The 21113-nt window shown below is 35.0% G+C and overlaps 2 protein-coding genes across 3 annotated transcripts in view; one reads left to right on the top strand and one right to left on the bottom strand.

Annotated features, from left to right (window-relative positions):
- Nucleotides 1-6930, top strand: part of LOC128217629 (uncharacterized) — an 84754-nt gene extending 77824 nt beyond the window's left edge. For both annotated transcript variants that reach the window (XM_052924896.1, XM_052924895.1), the window contains one exon: nt 540-6930. The gene's annotated coding sequence lies outside the window, so the exon portion shown is untranslated. The remainder of the gene's footprint in view (nt 1-539) is intronic.
- Nucleotides 6931-12126: 5196 nt separating this feature from the next.
- LOC128216748 (mediator of RNA polymerase II transcription subunit 20-like) lies at nt 12127-19016 on the bottom strand. Its single transcript, XM_052923403.1, has 5 exons — nt 18894-19016; nt 17300-17442; nt 16835-16941; nt 14425-14592; nt 12127-13931 (listed from the first exon to the last, which is right to left on the bottom strand). The coding sequence occupies exons 1-5, from the start codon at nt 18905-18907 to the stop codon at nt 13722-13724; spliced, it is 642 nt and encodes a 213-aa protein (XP_052779363.1). The 5' UTR covers nt 18908-19016; the 3' UTR covers nt 12127-13721.
- Between the last annotated feature and the right edge of the window lie 2097 nt (nt 19017-21113).

Genomic DNA, 21113 nt, shown 5'->3' with positions numbered 1-21113 from the left:
GTGCGAAACAGGAGTTATTTATACCTATAAACACGATAATAGTGGGTGCATTGACTGCTTGATACCATATTTTGAAATTACCGTGCAATAAATAGTCTGTGTATATTGGAAAAGAGATTGAGTTTATCTTAATGTAATTACTGGACCCTCATACTGGTAACCAATCTATTATAAAAGTTAACCAAACGTGGAAACAAAAATATATCTCCTCATGTGGTACAATTATCATTAACGAGCAATAATAAAGTTAAATACGGCCAAACTTATTCTATGCTAAGCGTCATCGGGAAGATATGTTGTTTTCAGAATAAAACAAAAACGTTATTGTCGGGTACCTCAAACTGTATTCAAATGTGCCCTATATGTTAAGGCAGTGAAATTGGAGACAGATATTGATGATATTTACTACTAATGGTGGAGAAACGAATTGGTGCTTAGTCGGACTTATGATTTCTACATAGATATTCGCATTCGTATTACTAGTGGCATGTTTATTGTCATCATTAATTTATGTTTGAATCAAAATGTTTCTGTTCCAGGAACCGACACGTGGGATATGGCCGAGGTGACACCTTATCAGAAAATATAAACTACCTTAAGAACTTCGCATGGAAGATTTATGAAGAAATTAATTTTGAACAATGGTCTTCTTCACAAATGGGGGGTTATAACAACAAGTATAAGAACTGGTGTTGCATTTACATCCAAGGAACTTTGCTCGTGCATTTACATCCAAGGAACTTTGCTCGACAAAAGTTCATTGTCGACGGTTTGGCCGCATGTGATAAGATAAATTGGCTGACACGTGATTTGTGAGTTCCTTATAGGTATGTACAAGTTCATCATCAGAAGGACGTTGCTGCTATCAAATAGACGGACTTAAGAGTGTCCAGTTGCTGACTTATGACAAAAATGTTCATGGAATTGTTTACAATTTTAGCTTTTCACGGTGATCATGCTGATTCTAAAGTTGACTGTTTCTATAGAAAAAGTTTCATGTTGTCTGTATATAATGGGCACATTTTAGTGATTTCAGAGTACAATATTACTGTAAATGAAGTTTGATATTTTTGTATAAACCTGACAGTGTATAGTGATTTCAGAATACATTAATACTGTAAATGAAGTTTGATATGTTTGTATAAACCTGGCAGGTAATAGTGATTTCAAAATACATTAATACTGTAAATGAAGTTTGATATGTGTGTATAAACCTGGCAGGTTATAGTGATTTCAGAATGCATTAATAATGTAAATATATTTTCATTTATTTGTATATACCTTGCGGTTAGAGCGATTTAAGAGTACAGTTTAACTGTAAAGAAATTTGTTTACATGCATTTGCATGTTGTGATGGTAAAAGTGATTATAGAGGCGGACATTGAACAAAAATTGTAATGTATTAAAAACGGTGGTAACAATTAATCATGATAAAAAATCATCAACAATTCAAATTTAAGTTTTTTGTTAATATTTACTTAATGTGCTCATTTGATTAATTTCGGCATGAATTTACACAATTCTACAAAGCAAGTAATATAACAGCATTTCAACAAAGATTAACAATCTTTTGTTAGCATCAAATCTGTGAGTGAATCCCTTTAAAGTTATTATTTCTGTTCAAATAACTGTATTTATGTGTAAGTTTTTCTAAACTGATCGTTATAGTTGTTTCAGAATACATTCAACTACTGTAAATAGAGTTTAATTTGTTTAATATGTTATATATGTGCATTATAGCGATTTGTCTGGTAGTTTAGCGTTTGATTTCTGTACCATTTAGTTACTGCTATAATACTTTTATTATACCCCCAACAAACGAAATTTGAAGGGGGTATATTGGAGTCACCCTGTCGTCCGGCGGTCGGTCCGTCGGTTTGTCGGTCGGTCCGTTGCAATTTACCTTGTCCGGAGCATAACTTAAAAACAACTGGATGGAATTGAATTAAACTTCATACAATGGTAGAGCATAATGAGTGGAAGTGCAGTGTACAATAACCATAACTCTATTCTTGCCTATTACTGAGTTATTGCCCTTTGTTACTTTTTTTATCCGGAGTATAACTTGAAAAGTACTGGATGGAATTGATTGGAACTTCATACAATGGTAAAGCACAATGAGAGGAAGTGCAGTGTTCAAGAACCATAACTCTACTTTAGCTAATTACTGAGTGATTGCCCTTTATTGTTGTTTTTTGCTGTCTTTTTTTCCAGACATTAACTTGCAAACTACTAGATGGAATTTATTAAAACTTAATACAATGGTAAAGCACAATGAGAGGAAGTGCAGTGCACAAGAACCATAACTATATTTCAGCTAATTACAGAGTAACTGCACTTTGTTACTTTTTTCTTGTCCGAAGCATAACTTGAAAACTACTGGATGGAATTTAATAAAACTTCATACAGTGATAGATCATAATGAGAGGGAGTGCAGTGTATAGGAACCGCAATTCTATTTCAGCTAATTACAGAGTTACTGGCCTTTGTTACTTTTTCTTGTCCGGAGCATAACTTGAAAACTATTGGATGGAATTTCATAAAACTTCATACAGTGATAGATCATAATAAGAGGAAGTGCAGTGTACAAGAACTGCAATTCTATTTCAGCCAATAACAGACTTACTGGCCTTTGATACTTTTTCTTGTCCGCAGCATAACTTGAAAACTACCAGATGGAATGTTATAAAACGTTATACAATGGTACAGCACAATGAGAAGGAGTTCAGTGTACATGAATCATTACATTATTTTAGCAAATTACAGAGTTATTGCCTTTTTCTGTGTGTTTTTTTTTTTGTCAAACTTTTGTCCGCACAGTAACTTGAAAACTACTAGATGGAATTTCATAAAACTTCATACAATGATAAATCATAATGAGAGGCGGCGTTCGGTGGTATTAATCACCTTCAGTGATAGCTCTAGTTTTTCTTCAATTATGCCGATTCTGGGGTTCATCGTCATTGCAAAAGAGATTATTTGGTGTTGAGATTTGTACATTTTTAAGAGGGAATAACGTTAAAAGTTATTAATGTCTTCCATTCATTTTGGCGAATAATTTAATAAACCTTACAAACGGCTAGCATAATCGCGCAGTAATCCATTTACCGTTTCATGTTGTGTTATTTTCATGCATTGACTGTACACGGGTTGTCTGTAGCCTTATCTGTATACACGTTCTATAATTATAGATATCGAGTAACGCCTGGTTTAACAAAACTGTTAAATTACATGGATTTGATAATGCATGATAAAAAATATTTAACCTGTTAATAAGGCACAGACAATATTTCGGCTATAATGGACGCGAATTCAATATTTTGAAACAGAAACTAGTGTATATAAAGTTACATGCATCCTGTTACACAACTTACATTTTTCACTGATAACTTCCTTTATTTAACACTATTTACTTACTTTAATCTACAGGAATTACCTACTCAAATTTACACTAATGACTTACAACATTTTACCCTAATGAATAACTACATTTGCATTAATGTCTTGTGTTTAAAGTGTTGGAGTTTGCTTTGCTTTGTAGATACACACATTTTGATGCATTTTAACATTTATTTTGTTGTATATCATTTCATTACTTCTCGTCACGAAAATGTAAAATATAGGGAAATCATGATTAAGTTCAATGAGCCTAACGAATTATCAAATTTTAAATCTTATTGTATCACAACATTCTCATAGGCACTTTTATTTGTATATATTTTATAGTTTGTATAGTTTTCCCTTTTCTGATGGTAGTTTACAATTTGTGTTAATGCAATTTGTACATGTCTATATCCTGTACTAGTTTGCACATGTTGTATTCTGATTTTCATGTTCAAAGGTGTTTGACATGCAGTAGACCCGAGGTGTTATTTATATTAAAAGAATGTATTGCAGGAGTGATGTCATTATCGGGGAATGTATGCAGTTGGGCTGGTTATATGTACACGTGGACTCAACACACTTTAACCAGCCCAACAGCGTTCATATCCCCAATAATGACATTAATGGCGCAATTTATTACACCTTTAGTTAAATATTTCATTCAATAATTGTTAAAAAACACTTCATTTTATTTAAGAACACCAAACAGTAAGTCTTTCTCACCCATTCTGTATATAGAATGACCAAACCGTAACCTAAAAAAGTTGATCTTTTTTTAAATACGTCACAATAACGCAGAAAAATATACTCACTTCAAATCACTTTTAAACGTAAAATTGAAACGCTAATGACAGCAATACAATTAACATATCATAAATTTACACTTTCTAAATTGTTGATTTAAGTTGTTCGTCGCCTGTTGGCACAATATAAACAATAACATGATAAACTCTTTTCAGTTTACATGCATTTAAATGGGATTATTCGCGGTCCGAATATATCCGAAAATGTTGCGTTAATCAAAAAATATTCGCACTGGGCAAAGGCATAATACATATATGAATTAGTCAAACATATGTAATTAGAATGGGTAAAGATTGACTTCGTGCATGTGACTTTCTGATAAATTGTTTGAATATTACATACATAGGACAAAATTTAAACCTGCTTTTTTCTATATTACGGTAAAAAAATAAAAATAAAAGAATGATTGCAAAATCATATTACTTTAATTGTATATTTTTTTAGGAAAAAAAAAGTTTTCTTCATGTAGAAACTTGAATTGTTATGGTTCAAGTTGTAAAAGTTGAGGAGCATTTTTGTTTATACATTTATATGGAATAAAATTGATTAACATCTATATAACATGTAGTTAGTGTTAACATACAGTTTAGACCGCATGGTTTGTATCAATGGTTACCTAGAAGGCTTGTCCCTGTAGTTTCCATTGTATTATTGTTAGTGTTGCATTATGCGCACACTTTGTCTTTATCCCTACAATTGTTGAACATGCATTGAACTTAATTATGTAAATGTCATGTATTAATGTTTTTATTTACTGTTCAACACGGTTTGGACAGAGCAGTTTAAATCAGTCAGTCATCGTCTGTCTATGCAAAAACATTAAAAAAATAATAAATAGTGGTAAACGATCATTTGATACAGTTATCTTAAATTATTAAGAGTTATACTATGATTTATATAATGAAGGCTTAATAATCGAAGGTACGAACGCACTGAACAGTTAAGTGTCGCTTAATATCTTTCATTAATATGCACAAGAAGAGAGCAATACTTTTCTTGGAGTTAAATATTATCGCCGTAGTAAATGTGTTATGTACTTTGAATTTGTTAAACTGACAAATGTTGTAAATGTATACGATTTGATTACAATCAAAACTAGGAGTTATATATGTTAAAAGGTATTTTAACATATCATTATTATGTTGTTTTATTGATTAAGTATGTATATTGTATTATCCTCTAAATAGTATACTTACGATAATACTTGTTTGTAATAGTCGTGGAAGAGAAAACAATATTGTATATTGTGAAATATGTATGGATGTGAAGGAATGCAGAGAAATAGTAATACAAGTTGTCAATACTGAAGACTGTTGAAAAGTATAAGTGTGATTAAAGGCGGTATGATATCGATAGCAGATAAATGTTTAAGATCAATTAAGGCAGTTTGTTACATATGCCTTAGTATGGCATTAAGTGACACTTATTTTAATGATTGTTAACTATGAATGTTTGTGATGGCAGAGACTTCTATCTTAAAGTTTGTTAACTATAAGTTAGTTTGATGGCAAAGAAATTGTTCATTATAAGTAAATGTTATGGCATGGAGGTTTATCTTAAAGTTTGTTAACTATGAATGAGTGTGATGGCAGGGAGACTTATCTCGAAGTTTGTTAACTATGAATGAGTGTGATGGCAGGGAGACTTATCCCAAAGTTTGTTAACTATGAATGAGTGTGATGGCAGAGAGACTTATCTCAAAGTTTGTTAACTATGAATGAGTGTGATGGCAGTGTGATTTATCTCAAAGTTTGTTAACTATGAATGAGTATGATGGCATGCAGACTTATCTCAAAGTTTGTTAACTATGAATGAGTGTGATGGTAGGGGGATTCATCTTAAAGTTTGTTAGCTATGAATGAATGTAATGGCAGGGAGATTTATATTCAAGAGTGTTTATTAACTGTGAATTAGTTTGATGGCAAATGCATTAATCTTAAATTTTGTTTTCTATGAATTAGTGTGATTGCAGAGTCATTTCTCTTAAAGTGTGTTGAATATGAATGGGTGTGATGGCAAATATATAATTTCTGAAAAGCTTGTTAATTATGAATAAGTGTAATGGCAAGGATATTAATCTTAAAATCTGCTAACTATAAACTAGTGTGATGAAAGGAAAATTAATCGGGTGGGCGATTTAGATCCATCGTCGCTGACTTGTTTTTAAACTGGCGCTTTAAAAAGCGGTTATTGTCTTTTCAACGCGTCTATGCATTTCAATGAGATTGTTTCTAAGTTTGTATAAGAAGGTTGAAATGAAGTTAAAAAAAAAATGTCCAATTATAATGTTGTCGAGAATAAGCTTTATTTAATAACCGACAACCTCGTGTCAATCATTCATTGTACAATGGTATTTGTATGTAAGCTAATTTGATCGCATCCTTAGAGCTAAACATGTAAAACTATCGTTTGCAAAGTAGTGTTGTTCTTATACCAGCCTGGTAATGTAATGTTTTCCTACAATCTTAATACCTAACGCTAGAAGTTCAACACAATCCACCTTCTTATACGTACCAGATCCGCCATAGCATTGTAATTGTTGTATTCTGTTAATGATACAATATTATTGAATGTATCAGATACATTTTTTCATTACCAAATGAAGTAAGAATGAAATTAAAAGAATGAATGTTTTCAATTGCTTGTTTAATATTTTGGTATTGACTTTCGTCATAATTACTGTTTATCATGTATATTTTATTAAATGTACATGTATACATGATTTTACCAAATTATGTTAGAATGAAATAACAAGACTAAATGTTTTCATTTGCTAATGTTTTATATTTTGGTATTGACTTTCGTCATAATTACTGTTTAACATGTATATTTTATTAAATGTACATGTATACATGATTATATTACCAAATGATGTAAGAATGAAATAAAAAGAATGAATGTTTTCATTTGCTTCTTTTAGTTGATTTACATCTAACTTACAGTTCAACCAATATTTCACAATCGGCTTCAAAAACACGTGAAGCAAACGTTTGTCTCGATCTTAAATATAAGAAGAGGAAATCTGATGGTCATGATTGTGAGAGACCAATCGTTGGGTCGTCAAGGTTTATAAATATGCTCTAGTGTGGTCCTGCCATAACTCTAGAGTATCTGAGGAGACACTGCAGATTCTCAAACATGACTGAGAGTGCATGCACAAACACTTTCTGACCAAATTTAGGTATTATTTATAATTAAAGGACGAGAAACCTTGAGTGAATCGACCCATGTAGCTGGTTATCAAACTTGGTCAAGGTATTATGTCCATACACATTCTGATTAAATTTAGTGATGATTGGACAAAGGCTGCTCAAATTATTGATTGGGTAAGACAGGTTTAAGTTAATTTCTACAATTAAAGGGTAATAACTCTCTCGAGTGACTCAAGTTTTATGGATGTTTATCGAACCTGTCTAAGAAAGTATGTGCATAAACAATCCGACCAAGTTTTTAATCGGACGACACCGATTTTATATCATTTTTATATTTAAATGGCGAGAACTCTCGAGTGCCTCTATCAATATAATTGGTCAACGACTTTGCACGAGATCTGGTGCCAACACATTCTGATGAAACAAAAAATGGTGATGACTGGGCATATGCTTCTAAATTACCGAACAAGACTGGTTTTAGGTATTATCTAATTCATCAACTGCGTTATCTCTCGAGAGTGACGAGCTATATCTAGGTCATTGTCGTTTGGGCCCTTGCATTGTGAAAACAGAGTGCGACTACTGGGCTTGTCCCGTAGTTTTCATTGTATTAAAGATATCTGACCGAATTCAATGATGATTTGACAAATGATACTGAATTTGGTTATATATTGGACACTATCGAATATAGGTAATTTCTAAAATTAAAGGGCGATAACTCTCGAGTGACATAAACGATATGGTTGTTTATTAATTTCGTCCGAGATATTGTGTCCATAAACATTCTGAACAAAATTGAATGATGATTGGACAAATGCGTCTGAAGTTATTGATTAGACAATATTGAATATAGCTAATTTCTATAATTAAAGGGCGATAAATCTCCAGTGACACTAGCGGTAAAGTTGGTTATTGAATTCGTCCTACATATTGTGTCCATACATATTCTGAACAAAATTTAATTTGGTAATGATTAAGCAAAGGCTGGAAAATTTATTGACCGGATAATTCTGACTTCAGATAATTTCTATAATTAAAGGGCGATAACTCTCAATTGACTCAAGCAGTATGGCTTGTTACTGATCTTATCTGAATAGTATGCCCATTCACATTCTGAGCATTCATAGCCTTTCACAAACTCATGTGTAGCACTTATTAAGCCTACGCAGTGCCAATATACCATGTTTTGTCAACAATAACACACTTTTAAGAGTTACACAAACTGATATGCAGCTCTAAATAAGCAAACACAGTGACCAATAAACACAGTGAGACGCTCATGAATAATGTGCCAAAGCGAGACGCTCATGAATATCGTGCCACAACGATGCGCTCATGAATGTCGTGCCACAGCGAGGCGCTCATAAGTATTGTGCAACAACGATGCACTCATGAATGTCGTGCCACAGCGAGGCACTCATAAATATCATACCACAGCGAGGCGCTTATGAGTAAAAGGCCGCAATAAGGCGCTCATGAATATAGTGCCGCAACGATGCGCTCATGAATGTCGTGCCACAGCGAGGGACTCATAAATATTGTGCCACAGCTAGGCGCTCATCAATATAGTGCCACAACGATGCGCTCATGAATGTCGTGCCACAGCGAGGCGCTTATAAATAATGTGCCACAGCTAGGCGCTCATGAATATTGTGCCAAAGCGAGGCGCTCATGCGTATCTTGCCACAGTGAGGGGCTCATAATTACCGAGCCACATTGAGATGCTCATGGTGACGTGCCACAGCGAGCCGCTCATGAATATCGTGCCACAGCAAGACGCTCATAATTACCGTGCCACAGTGAGGCGCTCAGGATTACGGTGCTACGGCGAGATGCCCATGATTACTGTTCCACAGCAAGACCCTCATGATTACAGTGCAAAATTAATTTACTCGTCATTGAGGTTTCAAAGCGACACACCAATAACAACAATACTACAGTCAGACGCTCATGGTAACAGAACCACTGAGAACCGATTATGATATCCTTGCCACAGGAGACGCATGCTAGCCACAGTGAGACACTCATGCTAGACACAGTGAGACACTCATGCTAGACACAGTGAGACACTCAGGCTAGCCACTGTGAGACAGCCAAGCCTGAGTAATAGTGAGATATTCATCATAACCGAAACACTGTGAGACGCTCATGAATTCCAAGTCACAGCGATACGCTCATGATTACAGAGCTACTTCAATGCGCTCATGAATACTGTGCCACAGCAAGACGTTAGTCAGTACAGCGCTTCAAACAAACGCTCATGATTACAGAGCCACAGCGAGAAGCTCAAGGTTACAACGCCACTCTGAGACATTTGTGTTTACCGCGTCAAACCAAGAAAATGATGAGCCCCAACATGTCAGAATATTTTGACAATTCAGTGAAGTATGCATGGACCAAAAAGACAGCTGATTTGTCATTGACATCGGATGCCTTTGAGGCAGTTTAAAGATTATGACCATTCAAAGTGTAAGGATAGTAGGTACAATTTTTCATGTTCAGATGATGACTGATATTTGCATATAAACATGTATCCTCTTAGCAGCAGGAAAAAAGTTAATATAACGTAAATTTTAATGACCGATATTAGTTGTGACCTTGACCTCAAACTTCAAAGGGGTCATCTACAGGTCACCCCAACCCAAACGGCAAGTTTGAGGACCATTGGTGCAGGCATTGTCAAGTTATCACACAGACAAGCTTTTTGTTTTCTAGGTCACTGTGACCTTGACCTTTGACGCCATGAAACCCTAACAGGGGTCATCTAATGTTAGGCCCGTACTACAAGTCAAGTTTGAGGGTCATAGGTCGAAGCATTGATGAGTTATCACTAGGACAACCTTTCGCATTCAAGGTCACTGTGACCTTTGACCCAATGACCCGTTAAATCAATAGGGGTTATCTACTGGTCAGGCCCCACCTTGATGCCAAGTTTGATGATTATAGGTCCAGGAACTGTTGAATTTGCAATCAATGTCACTGTGATCTTGACCTTTGACCCGATGACCACCAAAATCAATAGGGGTCATCTACTGGTCATGCTCAACCTCTAAGTCAAGTTAAAGGGCCATGGGTACAGGAATTGCCAAGTAATCACTCGGACAACCTTTTAGTATTCACTGTGACCTTGGCCTTCGATCCGATGACCCCTAAAATCAATAGGGGTCATCTACTGGTCAGGACAAGCCTCCATGTCAAGTCTGATGACCATAGATCCGAGAATTGTTCAGTTTTCACTCGGACAAGCTTTGACAATCTTTTCCCGTTAAAGGTCACTGTGACCTTGACCTTTGACCATATAAGCCCTCAATCTATCAGGGGTCATCTTCTGGTCAGGCACAACCTTCATGTCAAGTTGAATGACCATAGGTCCAGGTATTGTCAAGATATCACTCGGACAAGCTTTGGTCTACTGACGGACCGACCGACCTACCGACCGAATGATATGTGCAAAGCAATATACCTCTCTTCTTCAAAGGGGGGCATAATTAAGACACTCGTGATAACCACAGCACAGTGAGGCGATCGTAAATAACGTGCCACAGCGAGATGCTAATGATTACTGCGCAAGAGTTACATGCTCACGCTAACGTTGCCATGGCAAGGCATTTGCGCATACTGTGCAACAGTGATGCGCTCATGATTACAATGCCTCTTTGAAACAATCATGATACCGGTACAATAACAAGACGCTCATACGTCCCGTGCAGACTTCTGAAGAAAGGATTTTGCATTCCTAATTTCATACGACTATACACCGAGCAGAGCTATTGAAAGTGTCTTCTTATGGTTGTAAGCGGATCGTGCACGAGAATTTCGAGTAATCCTACTACCTGAAACATCGTATTTAGTACAGCCATGTTAATAATCTAATGTTTATCTTTCGGAAAATATTTCTATTTATCTATTTATAAATTTGTATTTATTTATGTATTTATTTGCTAACTTATATATGCAGTACACCTATCGTATAAGTCAGATACAGTTACTCGTTTTTTCTTCAAAAGTGTCCTCTTACAGCCGTAAGATACTGTTTCGATAGGACGAGCACCAATTTTCACCTCGGACAAAATTTGTGTTAGTCCAAGCGAAACGGCTTCTTACGTTTGTAAGAGGACACTTTTGAAGAAAACCTCGTACTGTATCTATTACCTAATTACCAAAATATTGATATTATTATACGAATAATAGATTTAAGGAATAATAGGAATGTAAAACTACTTAATAGTATGTAAGATTTTCTTTTTTCTTTAATATTACATCTTGTGGATGAAAACTGTTTTTGATCAATGTTTACGAATCACCACTTTGATTTCAAGATAGTGAAGGCCATTCCTTTTCAACTTTGAATGCAAATGGTGTGGTACATTGATTTTATCATTGTAAATGAACAACAAATTTGAATGCAAATGGTGCGGTACATTGAGTTTATCATTGTAAACAAAACACAACTTTAAATGCAAATGGTGCGGCGGTACATTGATTTTATCATTGTAAACGAAACACAACTTTAAATGCAAATGGTGCGGCGGTACATTGATTTTAATCCATGTAAACGAAACACAGCTTTGAATGCAAATGGTGCAGTACATTGATTTTTATCTTTTTAAACGAAACACAACAAATGGTGCGGTACATTGATTTTTATCAATGTAAACGAAACACAACTTTGAAAATGCAAATGGTGCGGTACATTGATTTTTATCAACGTAAAAGAAACACAGCTTTGAATGCAACTGGTGCGGTACATTGAATTTTAACTTTTTAAACAAAACACAACAAATGGTGCGGTTCATTGATTTTATTCTTGCAAACGAAACACAACATTGAAAATGCAAATGGTGCGGTACATTGATTTTATCAAAGTAAACGAAACACAACTTTGAAAATGCAAATGGTGCGGTACATTGATTTTATCAATGTAAAGGAACCATAACTTTGAATGCAAATGGTGTGGTACATTGATTTTAATCCATGTAAAGGAACCATGACTTTGATTTCAATATGACGTGGGTCATTCCTTTTTGTGCATGTTAACGAAATATAATTGATTATAACATGGTTTGGTCATCCCTTTTTATCCATGTAAACGAAATACAAGTTAAGAATAGGCAAGGAATAACACAAACTCAAAACACAGTTGTATACATATAATAAATACAATACTCAATAATTATAAGAAAACAAGAGTTTACTTCCCTATAAACCGATATGGTATATGATGTTATGAATACAATGATTATGAGGCTTAAATTGGATTATGATAATGATACTTCTTTCAAAACAAAAATATATTTAAGTACATGTGCATAAGTTTCTCCAGGATTATAACCTGACCAGTGAATCTCTCATCGGAATCAGGGTAGTTTGATGTGATGTAAATTATCATGCTTGATCCGTGTGATGTCTTGTATATACAATGATCATTTCCAATGTTGATGGTCTGACTTTACACAACTGCACCTAATGCATGTCACATTTTCCATAAATTAACCTTTATGTATTATTTAACCAAACATTGAGGCAAAGTGATCAATCAAACATGTCGCAGAAATATTACGAATGCCAAAATTACTCAGCAAAAAGTACACCACTTCTTGTGATATTTGTAAATCTTCGTTTTTGGAGGTTACAAAAATAAATACATGCGCATTGATCTTAATACAATAATAACACATTTGTATTTTATTTGTATATTTGTATTCTTCTGAATATTATGTAGCCATTACCCCCATAGCATTTAAAGTTGCACATTTCTCCACTTTCACCAAACTTGAATTTCCATACACATTACAAAGTGCTTCATCATCATTGAAAATCCTTCTTTCTCATAACTGAAAACACCATATTTACCAATACATAAAAAGGAAATAAACCTTTCAACACAAAAACACCATTATTCCACAATGTTCATAACCTAAATGAAACCGATCTAGATGTGTCCCTGGTGACTGGTTTACCACAATTCCAAGAAGTTCCATTCGAGACAGTTGTAACACAATTAATAGATGTTACCTTGGAGACTGGCGCAACACAATTTATAGATGTTACAGTCATTGGTGACTGGTTTACTACAATTTTTAAATGTTACTTTGGTGACTGGTTTACCACAGTTTCTAGATGTTACAGTCATTGACGACTGGTTTACCAAAAAATTCTAGATGTTACCTTGTGACAGGTGAAACACAATATATCTAGATGTTACCTTGGTGACAAGTTTACCACAATTTCCAGATGTTACCTTGGTGACTGGTTTACCACAATTTCCAGATGTTACCTTGGCGACTGGTTTACCACATTTTTTAGATGTTACTTTGGTGACTGGTTTACCACAGTTTCTAGGTGATACCTTGGTGACTGGTTTACCACAGTTTCTAGGTGTTACCTTGGCGACTGGTTTACCACAGCTTTACGAAAGTTATTGAAATGTTCCAAATACTGGGCAACAGTGTCAGAGGGTGTATAAAACTGATCCTTTTTGTTTTTCACAGCCATTGGAGGGTTTTCCACAACAGTACCCATAAAACTCTGCATCATCTCCTTCATAAGCTCCCAGCACTCGCCAGGAATTGCACACGGGCAATACTCGACCTGAAAGTAGCACAAGAAATCATTAAGATGAATATTATGTTTATCTTTTGTTTTAATGTTTGTTTGAGAGTTGAAAAATGTTAGAATCTGACTTTAAGAAATGTTATTGTTCTAATATATATGTCTATAGAAAAGTTTATTACCGGTACAATAAAAGATGCAGGAGTTAGGAATCTAAATATTTAACGGTTGTTTCAACATTGCTGTGCTGAAAAAACTTAAAGCAACTGCGCATATTGTTCTAACTTGTTCTGTCCATGGTGTTTTCCTGACCAATTCAAGGCCGAAGATCGGCCCACTGCTAAAACATTTCTTTTCTTCACCAGTGAAAATGAAAAACTTATTACTCACACTTTATGTTTCATTTTTTTAATTATTTCATACAACAAATTGGGAGCTAAACCTTAACTGAAAGTAATCTTAAAGCACTCCCTAAATGTTAGTATATTTCACTCCATAATCAAAAACTTGGAAAAATAATATTTTAACCCACCTCAACCAATATTCCTTTGAAGTTAGATGCCATGGAGACTGAGCCAATCTTCACTATAAAGTCACTGAGCTCAAACCTGGGACCCTTCGACTCGATTTTTAACCCCTTTCTTCTCTCATAGTAGCCGTCTTTTCCCGACTTGGATTGGGTAAGTTTGGCAACCAGTACCTGCAAGCAATTAACATAAAATACATGAGATTGAGCTTGATTTAATTTTACCACAGCCGCTGCAGTGAGCGAAATTAACAATTTTAACCTCGTAGCCAATGGGGCTACATACTTTGAGACTTCTGTAGCCCGAGCAAAATTTACATAGCCCACAGGTTAACTAAAAACGCATCTTGAGTACCTCATATGGTTAAAAACAAGGAATGATATGCCAACTGTACAATATCTTATTAAACTTGACCACACAACCACCAAACTTGCATTCAAACAACAAAAAATAGAAATATGTATTTTATTTTGTATGAATGCAATTATGGTGGTGGTGTGATCCTGTGTTGCCAGTGGGAGGGAGGCTGGTAATGGTGGTTCCATTGGGGGAGCTAGTTTTGTCAAGGCTTTTGAATTTATTGTAGCCCGGGTCATTTTTTCGTCACAATGAGCGATTGGGCTACCGTTAATGTCACACACTGCAACAGCTTGTATACCTCTTGTTCCACATGTGTCTATTGTCACTGACAACATGACTGTGTAGTTGTGATAAAACACACGTATTCCTCTTGCTACACATGTGTTTATTGCCAATGACAACATGACTGTGTTTAAGTGATAAAACACATCTATACTCTTGCTAAACATGTGTCTATTGTTACTGACAAGATGACTGTGTATAAGTGATAATAACACACCTACACCATTTGCTACACATGTGTCTATTGTCACTGGCAACATGACTGTGTTTAAGTGATAAAACACACCTATACCTCTTGCTACACATGTGTCTATTGTCACCGACAACACGACTGTGTATAAGTGATGAAACACACCTATACCTCTTGCTACACATCTGTCTATTGTCACTAGCAACATGACTGTGTATAAGTGATAAAACACACCTATACGTCTTGCTACACATGTGTCTATTGTCACCGACAACATGACTGTGTATAAGTGATAAAACACACTTATACCTCTTGCTACCCATGTGTCTATTGTCACTGACAACATGACTGTGTATTAGTGATAAAACACATCTATACCTCTTGCTATACATGTATGTGTGTCTATTGTCACTGACAACATGACTGTGTATTAGTGGTAAAACACACCAATACCCCTTGCTACACATGTGTCTATTGTCACTGGCAACATGACTGTGTATGCATGATAAAACACACCTATACCTCTTGCTACACATGTGTCTATTGTCACTGACAACATGACTGTAAATGCATGATAAAACAAACTTATACCTCTTGCTAGACATGTGTCTATTGTCACTGACAACATGACTGTGTATTAGTGGTAAAACACATCTATACCTCTTGCTATACATGTATGTGTGTCTATTGTCACTGACAACATGACTGTGTATTAGTGATTAAACACACCTATACCTCTTGCTACACATGTGTCTATTGTCACTGACAACATGACTGTATATGTGTGATAAAAACACACCTATACCTCTTGCTACACATGTGTCTATTGTCACTAGCAACATGACTGTGTATTAGTGATTAAACACACCTATACCTCTTGCTACACATGTGTCTATTGTCACTAGCAACATGACTGTGTATAAGTGATAAAACACACCTATACCTCTTGCTACACATGTGCCTATTGTCACTGACAACATGACTGTGTATTAGTGGTAAAACACATCTATACCTCTTGCTATACATGTATGTGTGTCTATTGTCACTGACAACATGACTGTGTATTAGTGGTAAAACACATCTATACCTCTTGCTATACATGTATGTGTGTCTATTGTCACTGACAACATGACTGTGTATAAGTGATAAAACACACCTATACCCCTTGCTACACATGTGTCTATTGTCACTGACAACATGGCTTTGTATAAGTGATAAAACACACCTATACTCTTGCTACACATGTGTCTATTGGCACTGACAACATGACTGTGTATTAGTGATAAAACACACCTATACCCCTTGCTACACATGTGTCTATTGTCACTTATAACATGACATTGTATTAGTGATAAAACACACATATACCCCTTGCTACACATATGTCTATTGTCACTGACAACATGACTGTGTATTAGTGGTAAAACACATCTATACCTCTTGCTATACATGTATGTGTGTCTATTGTCACTGACAACATGACTGTTTTTAAAACTGAGGTTGCTGATAATTGATTGGATATGTATAATCCTGAAATTGATTTTTGCTATTGGGCTCCTTGTATGCTTGTCATTCTACAATACCTCAAAAAGCACATCCGCCACAAGCGTGGTCCCGTTGTCTAGAATAGCGAAACATGAGGCAGGCTGTTCACTGTTGTGTAGGACATGAAGTATTCTCTGGGCAGCACCTAGGACATACAGTGAAAACTTATATATGTTAAAATAAAAAATAAACATATTTCTATGGTTGAAAATATGCTTTTCTTTTATGTTATTATACTAGTTACTAGCCATTCTATGACCAAATGAAGGAAACAAGAGTGCTACAGAACGACAAAACAACTCTCGTGTGCTATTTTAAAGTTGAAAGGGGCATAGGTCTTCAATAATTAGAGCCGGAGATGTGAGCCTTACTGTAAACATGAGCGTGTTAACGTATATAACATAAGTTTCATTTGGATATGTTATTTCCTTCGAAGAATGCATTAGCCAAAAAAATATTGACACCAGTATTTGACATTATCTTTAATTTGTAATAACAAGTACCTGTTGGATTATTTGACTGGTAAGTTTCACAGTCTACACTGAAGTTTGCCGTTTTAACGGCCCCCAGTAACTCCAACTGTCTCTGTAGTGAATCGACTACCTGCTGTCCGCTTTTCCCCTCTGGCACAGGGAATGTGTACACACTGAAAGAAATAGTTAAAGTCTAAATTTAAATACGTAGGATAAGAATTACATTGTTTTAGTGAAACATGCATGGATCACTCACTGTAAAATAAGATTACAATGTAACTGCAAAACCTTAACCAGAGTTATGTTACTTAATTAATTAACAAGGTTGAATGTATGGGAGCCCATGTATAAAGTTTAAATGCAATTCATGATGTATTTGCTGAGATATTGACTTAAATTTGGTCACATCCAAAAAAATAACCTGAATTTTTAAGTCAAATAAGAAAGGGTCACAATAAGCATTTTATGCAAAATAGAGTTATCTTACTTAGTTATTTAATTAGGTTTGTTGGTTAAGTTACATTGTATAAAGTCTCAATGCAATACAGAAGGTAGTTGCTGAGAAATTAACCTATGTGAGCTTCCATGCAAAACCTAAACCAGAATTTCTAAGTCAAATAATAAGGCCCATAATTTGCATTATATTCAAATAAGCGTTATCTAACTTGAACAAATAAACATATATTTTCTTCGAGTCCCTGAAGAACTATCAACATCACACACAATTGTTTAAACAGTCTCCATGTTTGAGCATGTGCATCCAAAAAATTGAATAAAATAATAATAAGGTCACATTTCAGGTTTAGATCCGGGTTTGTTTTTTACTTATAATGTTGATTGCAATAACTTCATTTGGGAACATAAATAGGATAAATATTTAAATCTGGAGTATCTTACTCGCCGGGCTGACCAGTGTGATCTAATTTTTTCTCGCCAGACCATGATTAATATTCGCAAATGTGAGCAGGTGAGTAAATTTGTCAGGTCGTGTAATCACAAACTGACATATGGCGGACACCCCCATATGGCAAATCTTAACATCATCACAAATTTTCACATGGACCGGGAGTTTGTGAAAACTTGTCTCGTTGCTTGTCTCTAAATAAAGGATTTCTGACTATACGCAAACCAATGGAGTTCTTTGATCAATTATCTTTCCTATTCAAACATTTCTTGATTCTTAATTAATTTTAATTAGTCTGTAACAATCAACAAATACAATAGATAATTTTTTATTTATATGGACATTGAAGTTGTGTTTATGTCCGTGCTAATAATCAGAAGTCGGAAAGTATTAAAGATCCGCGACTATATTTTATCAGTCAATTTTCATAGTGTCCTTTATGTGTATATCGGGCGGCTTATTTCACAAGTTACATCAGTACCATATAGCTTCTAAGAAGACAAACAAAAAGGCCGTTTGAAACGGTAAGCTGACTAGGGTTGTCACTTTCAATAGGCACTGTTATTGCATCCTCAAATAATGCATAATTTTATTATTTAGTAAACATTTTTACATTCATGTACAGTTCATTGCAACGAGTTCTACCAAGAAATGATCGCATTTACAAAATATTTCGATACAGCTACGGGATATCAGAACGTGTTTTAACACTTTACTTACCAAACAACACCCATTTCTCCTTTAAAACACTCAAAATCTCATTTGTAAGAAATTTATTTAATTTTTCCGGCTTTTCGTGGTTACTTTAGTTGATTTAATCGAAAATAATTTAACCGATTAAACCGGTTGCAGCACTTAGAATTGGGGTAGAATCCGTCTGCAGTTAATTCCCCTGTTACTTCGTTTTAGGTTACACACCACCATTGTCATTTTCTAACATAATTCAATGTGAAATGATTATTTTTAGACAACATTTAAAGGCAATATCAGCGAATGCAAACTATGATAACCATTTAATTATATTCTTTAAGTACAAGCTTTAAATTACCTTTTAAGCCAATAAAAAGTGGGGTCAAGTTGTCTAAGAAAAATCTCTCCACTTGAAAAACAAACTCTAAAGATTGTACAATCCACCATGACCGTTCTTCCAAAATGACCTTTCAACTATAGTGCAGCAGTTTATGGTTTAATCTCAACTCTAAATGATAAATCAAACAAGAATAGATACTTAAGGTATAAAAGTTTCAGGAATAATTATATTTTTTATGAGCATGTGAAAACATGTCTCTCAATCATAAGAACATTTTTTTATTGAGAATTTTCCACACAACGGAAGAACATATGACGCAATGTTGACGTCATACCTATAATGTAGTGGGCCCTATATGGAACAATGGGGTTTGTCAGTGTTAAGTCATCATTGATTGTATATAAACAAAATTATGCACAAGATTTGTAATGGTAAAATAAATTATTGATATCAAATTGAGAGAGGCCACAATTTATAACCGACATTAGAAAAGGGCCCTATACCCACAATGGGTCAAGATAGCGTAAAGTTATGGTTGGCCTCGTCTGAACAGCCTTACGGCGCTACGTACACCAAAAACTCATTTACACCACAATGGTGGATATATTTCTTTACAACGACGACGATAAATGAATGTGTTTCTTTACGTCCCCGCGATGCACTTAAATAATGTATCGTGACTATGGGCGATACATGTACATCGGATATATACGAATACAAATTGCATGATCTATTACGAATAGGAAAAAAATCATTTATTGAGTAAATATTAACGAGTAAATATTAGTTTACATGAGAGGAAATATCTATCGAAAGTGGTAAAATCATTGAACAAATCATAATCCGTTATTTACACTTAAGATGTGAACTAAACACCATGCGTACGTGTGTATAACTTGTTTTACGCCTTATGCCTTATTTAATTGACGTCTTTATAACTTAAATTATAGGTAGTATGTTGTCTTACGGAAGCAGGTTCGCCCCCCCCCCCCCCTCCCATTCCACTCACCTCCTTCAAAAAAAAATAATATATATATATATATATACATATATATATACATGTATATACAAATAGTCCAAAATGCACGCTTCTTTTAAAATGGTTGAGAAGAGATATGCATAAACTACACCGACATGTTATACTGAAATAAATCAATATTTTGCTCCGGGAAATCCCCCTTACCACGTTAGGAACCCATTCTCAGATTTCTGGACTGGGGGGACGAAGTTCCACAACTCTCAGCTAGTACACACAAATTGGGCCGACATCGAACTGATATCCCAAGCTATATCGGCCCGACATAGGGTTCTAAGGCGGGCTGGAATCGGACCGCCTCAATTTATATACACCTTTAACATCGGCCCTATATCAGAAAGTCCTCCTGCCGCGCTATTTAACCGATATATCACCGCTTTCTCATACGATAGTATTATAGTATTATTTTTATTGTCATGTGCACCTGTCGGGGTTCGAACCCACGACCTCTCGCTATGCAGGCGGACACTCTACCGCGTGGCTATAAAAGCGATACAGTATAAGTGCCACCCGCTATATACACATCGTATACCCGGTTACGTACATTATAAATGTTATATGCATTAAGTATACATAATATATTTTTGTGTTATTGTTATTTAAAGGAAGATCATCGACAAAGACATACGTGTACATCGTTCGGCAATGGTTCAACACTAGTCTCCCTTGTATGATATCGGCACGACATTAGCCTTCAGTCGAATACATATACATGTAGAATTATAGCAGTAACAACTTTTCTTTTAAAAGCTTTTTTAAGACATATAATAAATATAATTGAGATTCTTTTGCTGAAGGATAAAGCAATACACAATGTTTGACTGAATACTGCATTTATTTTCAATACAACATCGGCTCAACATCGACACTAAAT

The sequence above is a fragment of the Mya arenaria genome, chromosome 14 (genome assembly GCF_026914265.1).
Source record: "Mya arenaria isolate MELC-2E11 chromosome 14, ASM2691426v1".
Lineage (NCBI taxonomy): Eukaryota > Metazoa > Mollusca > Bivalvia > Myida > Myidae > Mya > Mya arenaria.
Note: the sequence above shows the minus strand (reverse complement) of the source record. Positions and strands in the feature narration are given on the sequence as shown.

What these genes read in the sequence shown, in the direction of transcription:
- LOC128216748 (XM_052923403.1), bottom strand. An exon ending in CCAGTCAAATAATCCAACAG is followed by an intron (nt 16,942 to 17,299) that starts GTACTTGTTATT and finishes TGTATGTCCTAG; the next exon opens with GTGCTGCCCAGAGAATACTT. An exon ending in TGGCGGATGTGCTTTTTGAG is followed by an intron (nt 14,593 to 16,834) that starts GTATTGTAGAAT and finishes AATTGCTTGCAG; the next exon opens with GTACTGGTTGCCAAACTTAC.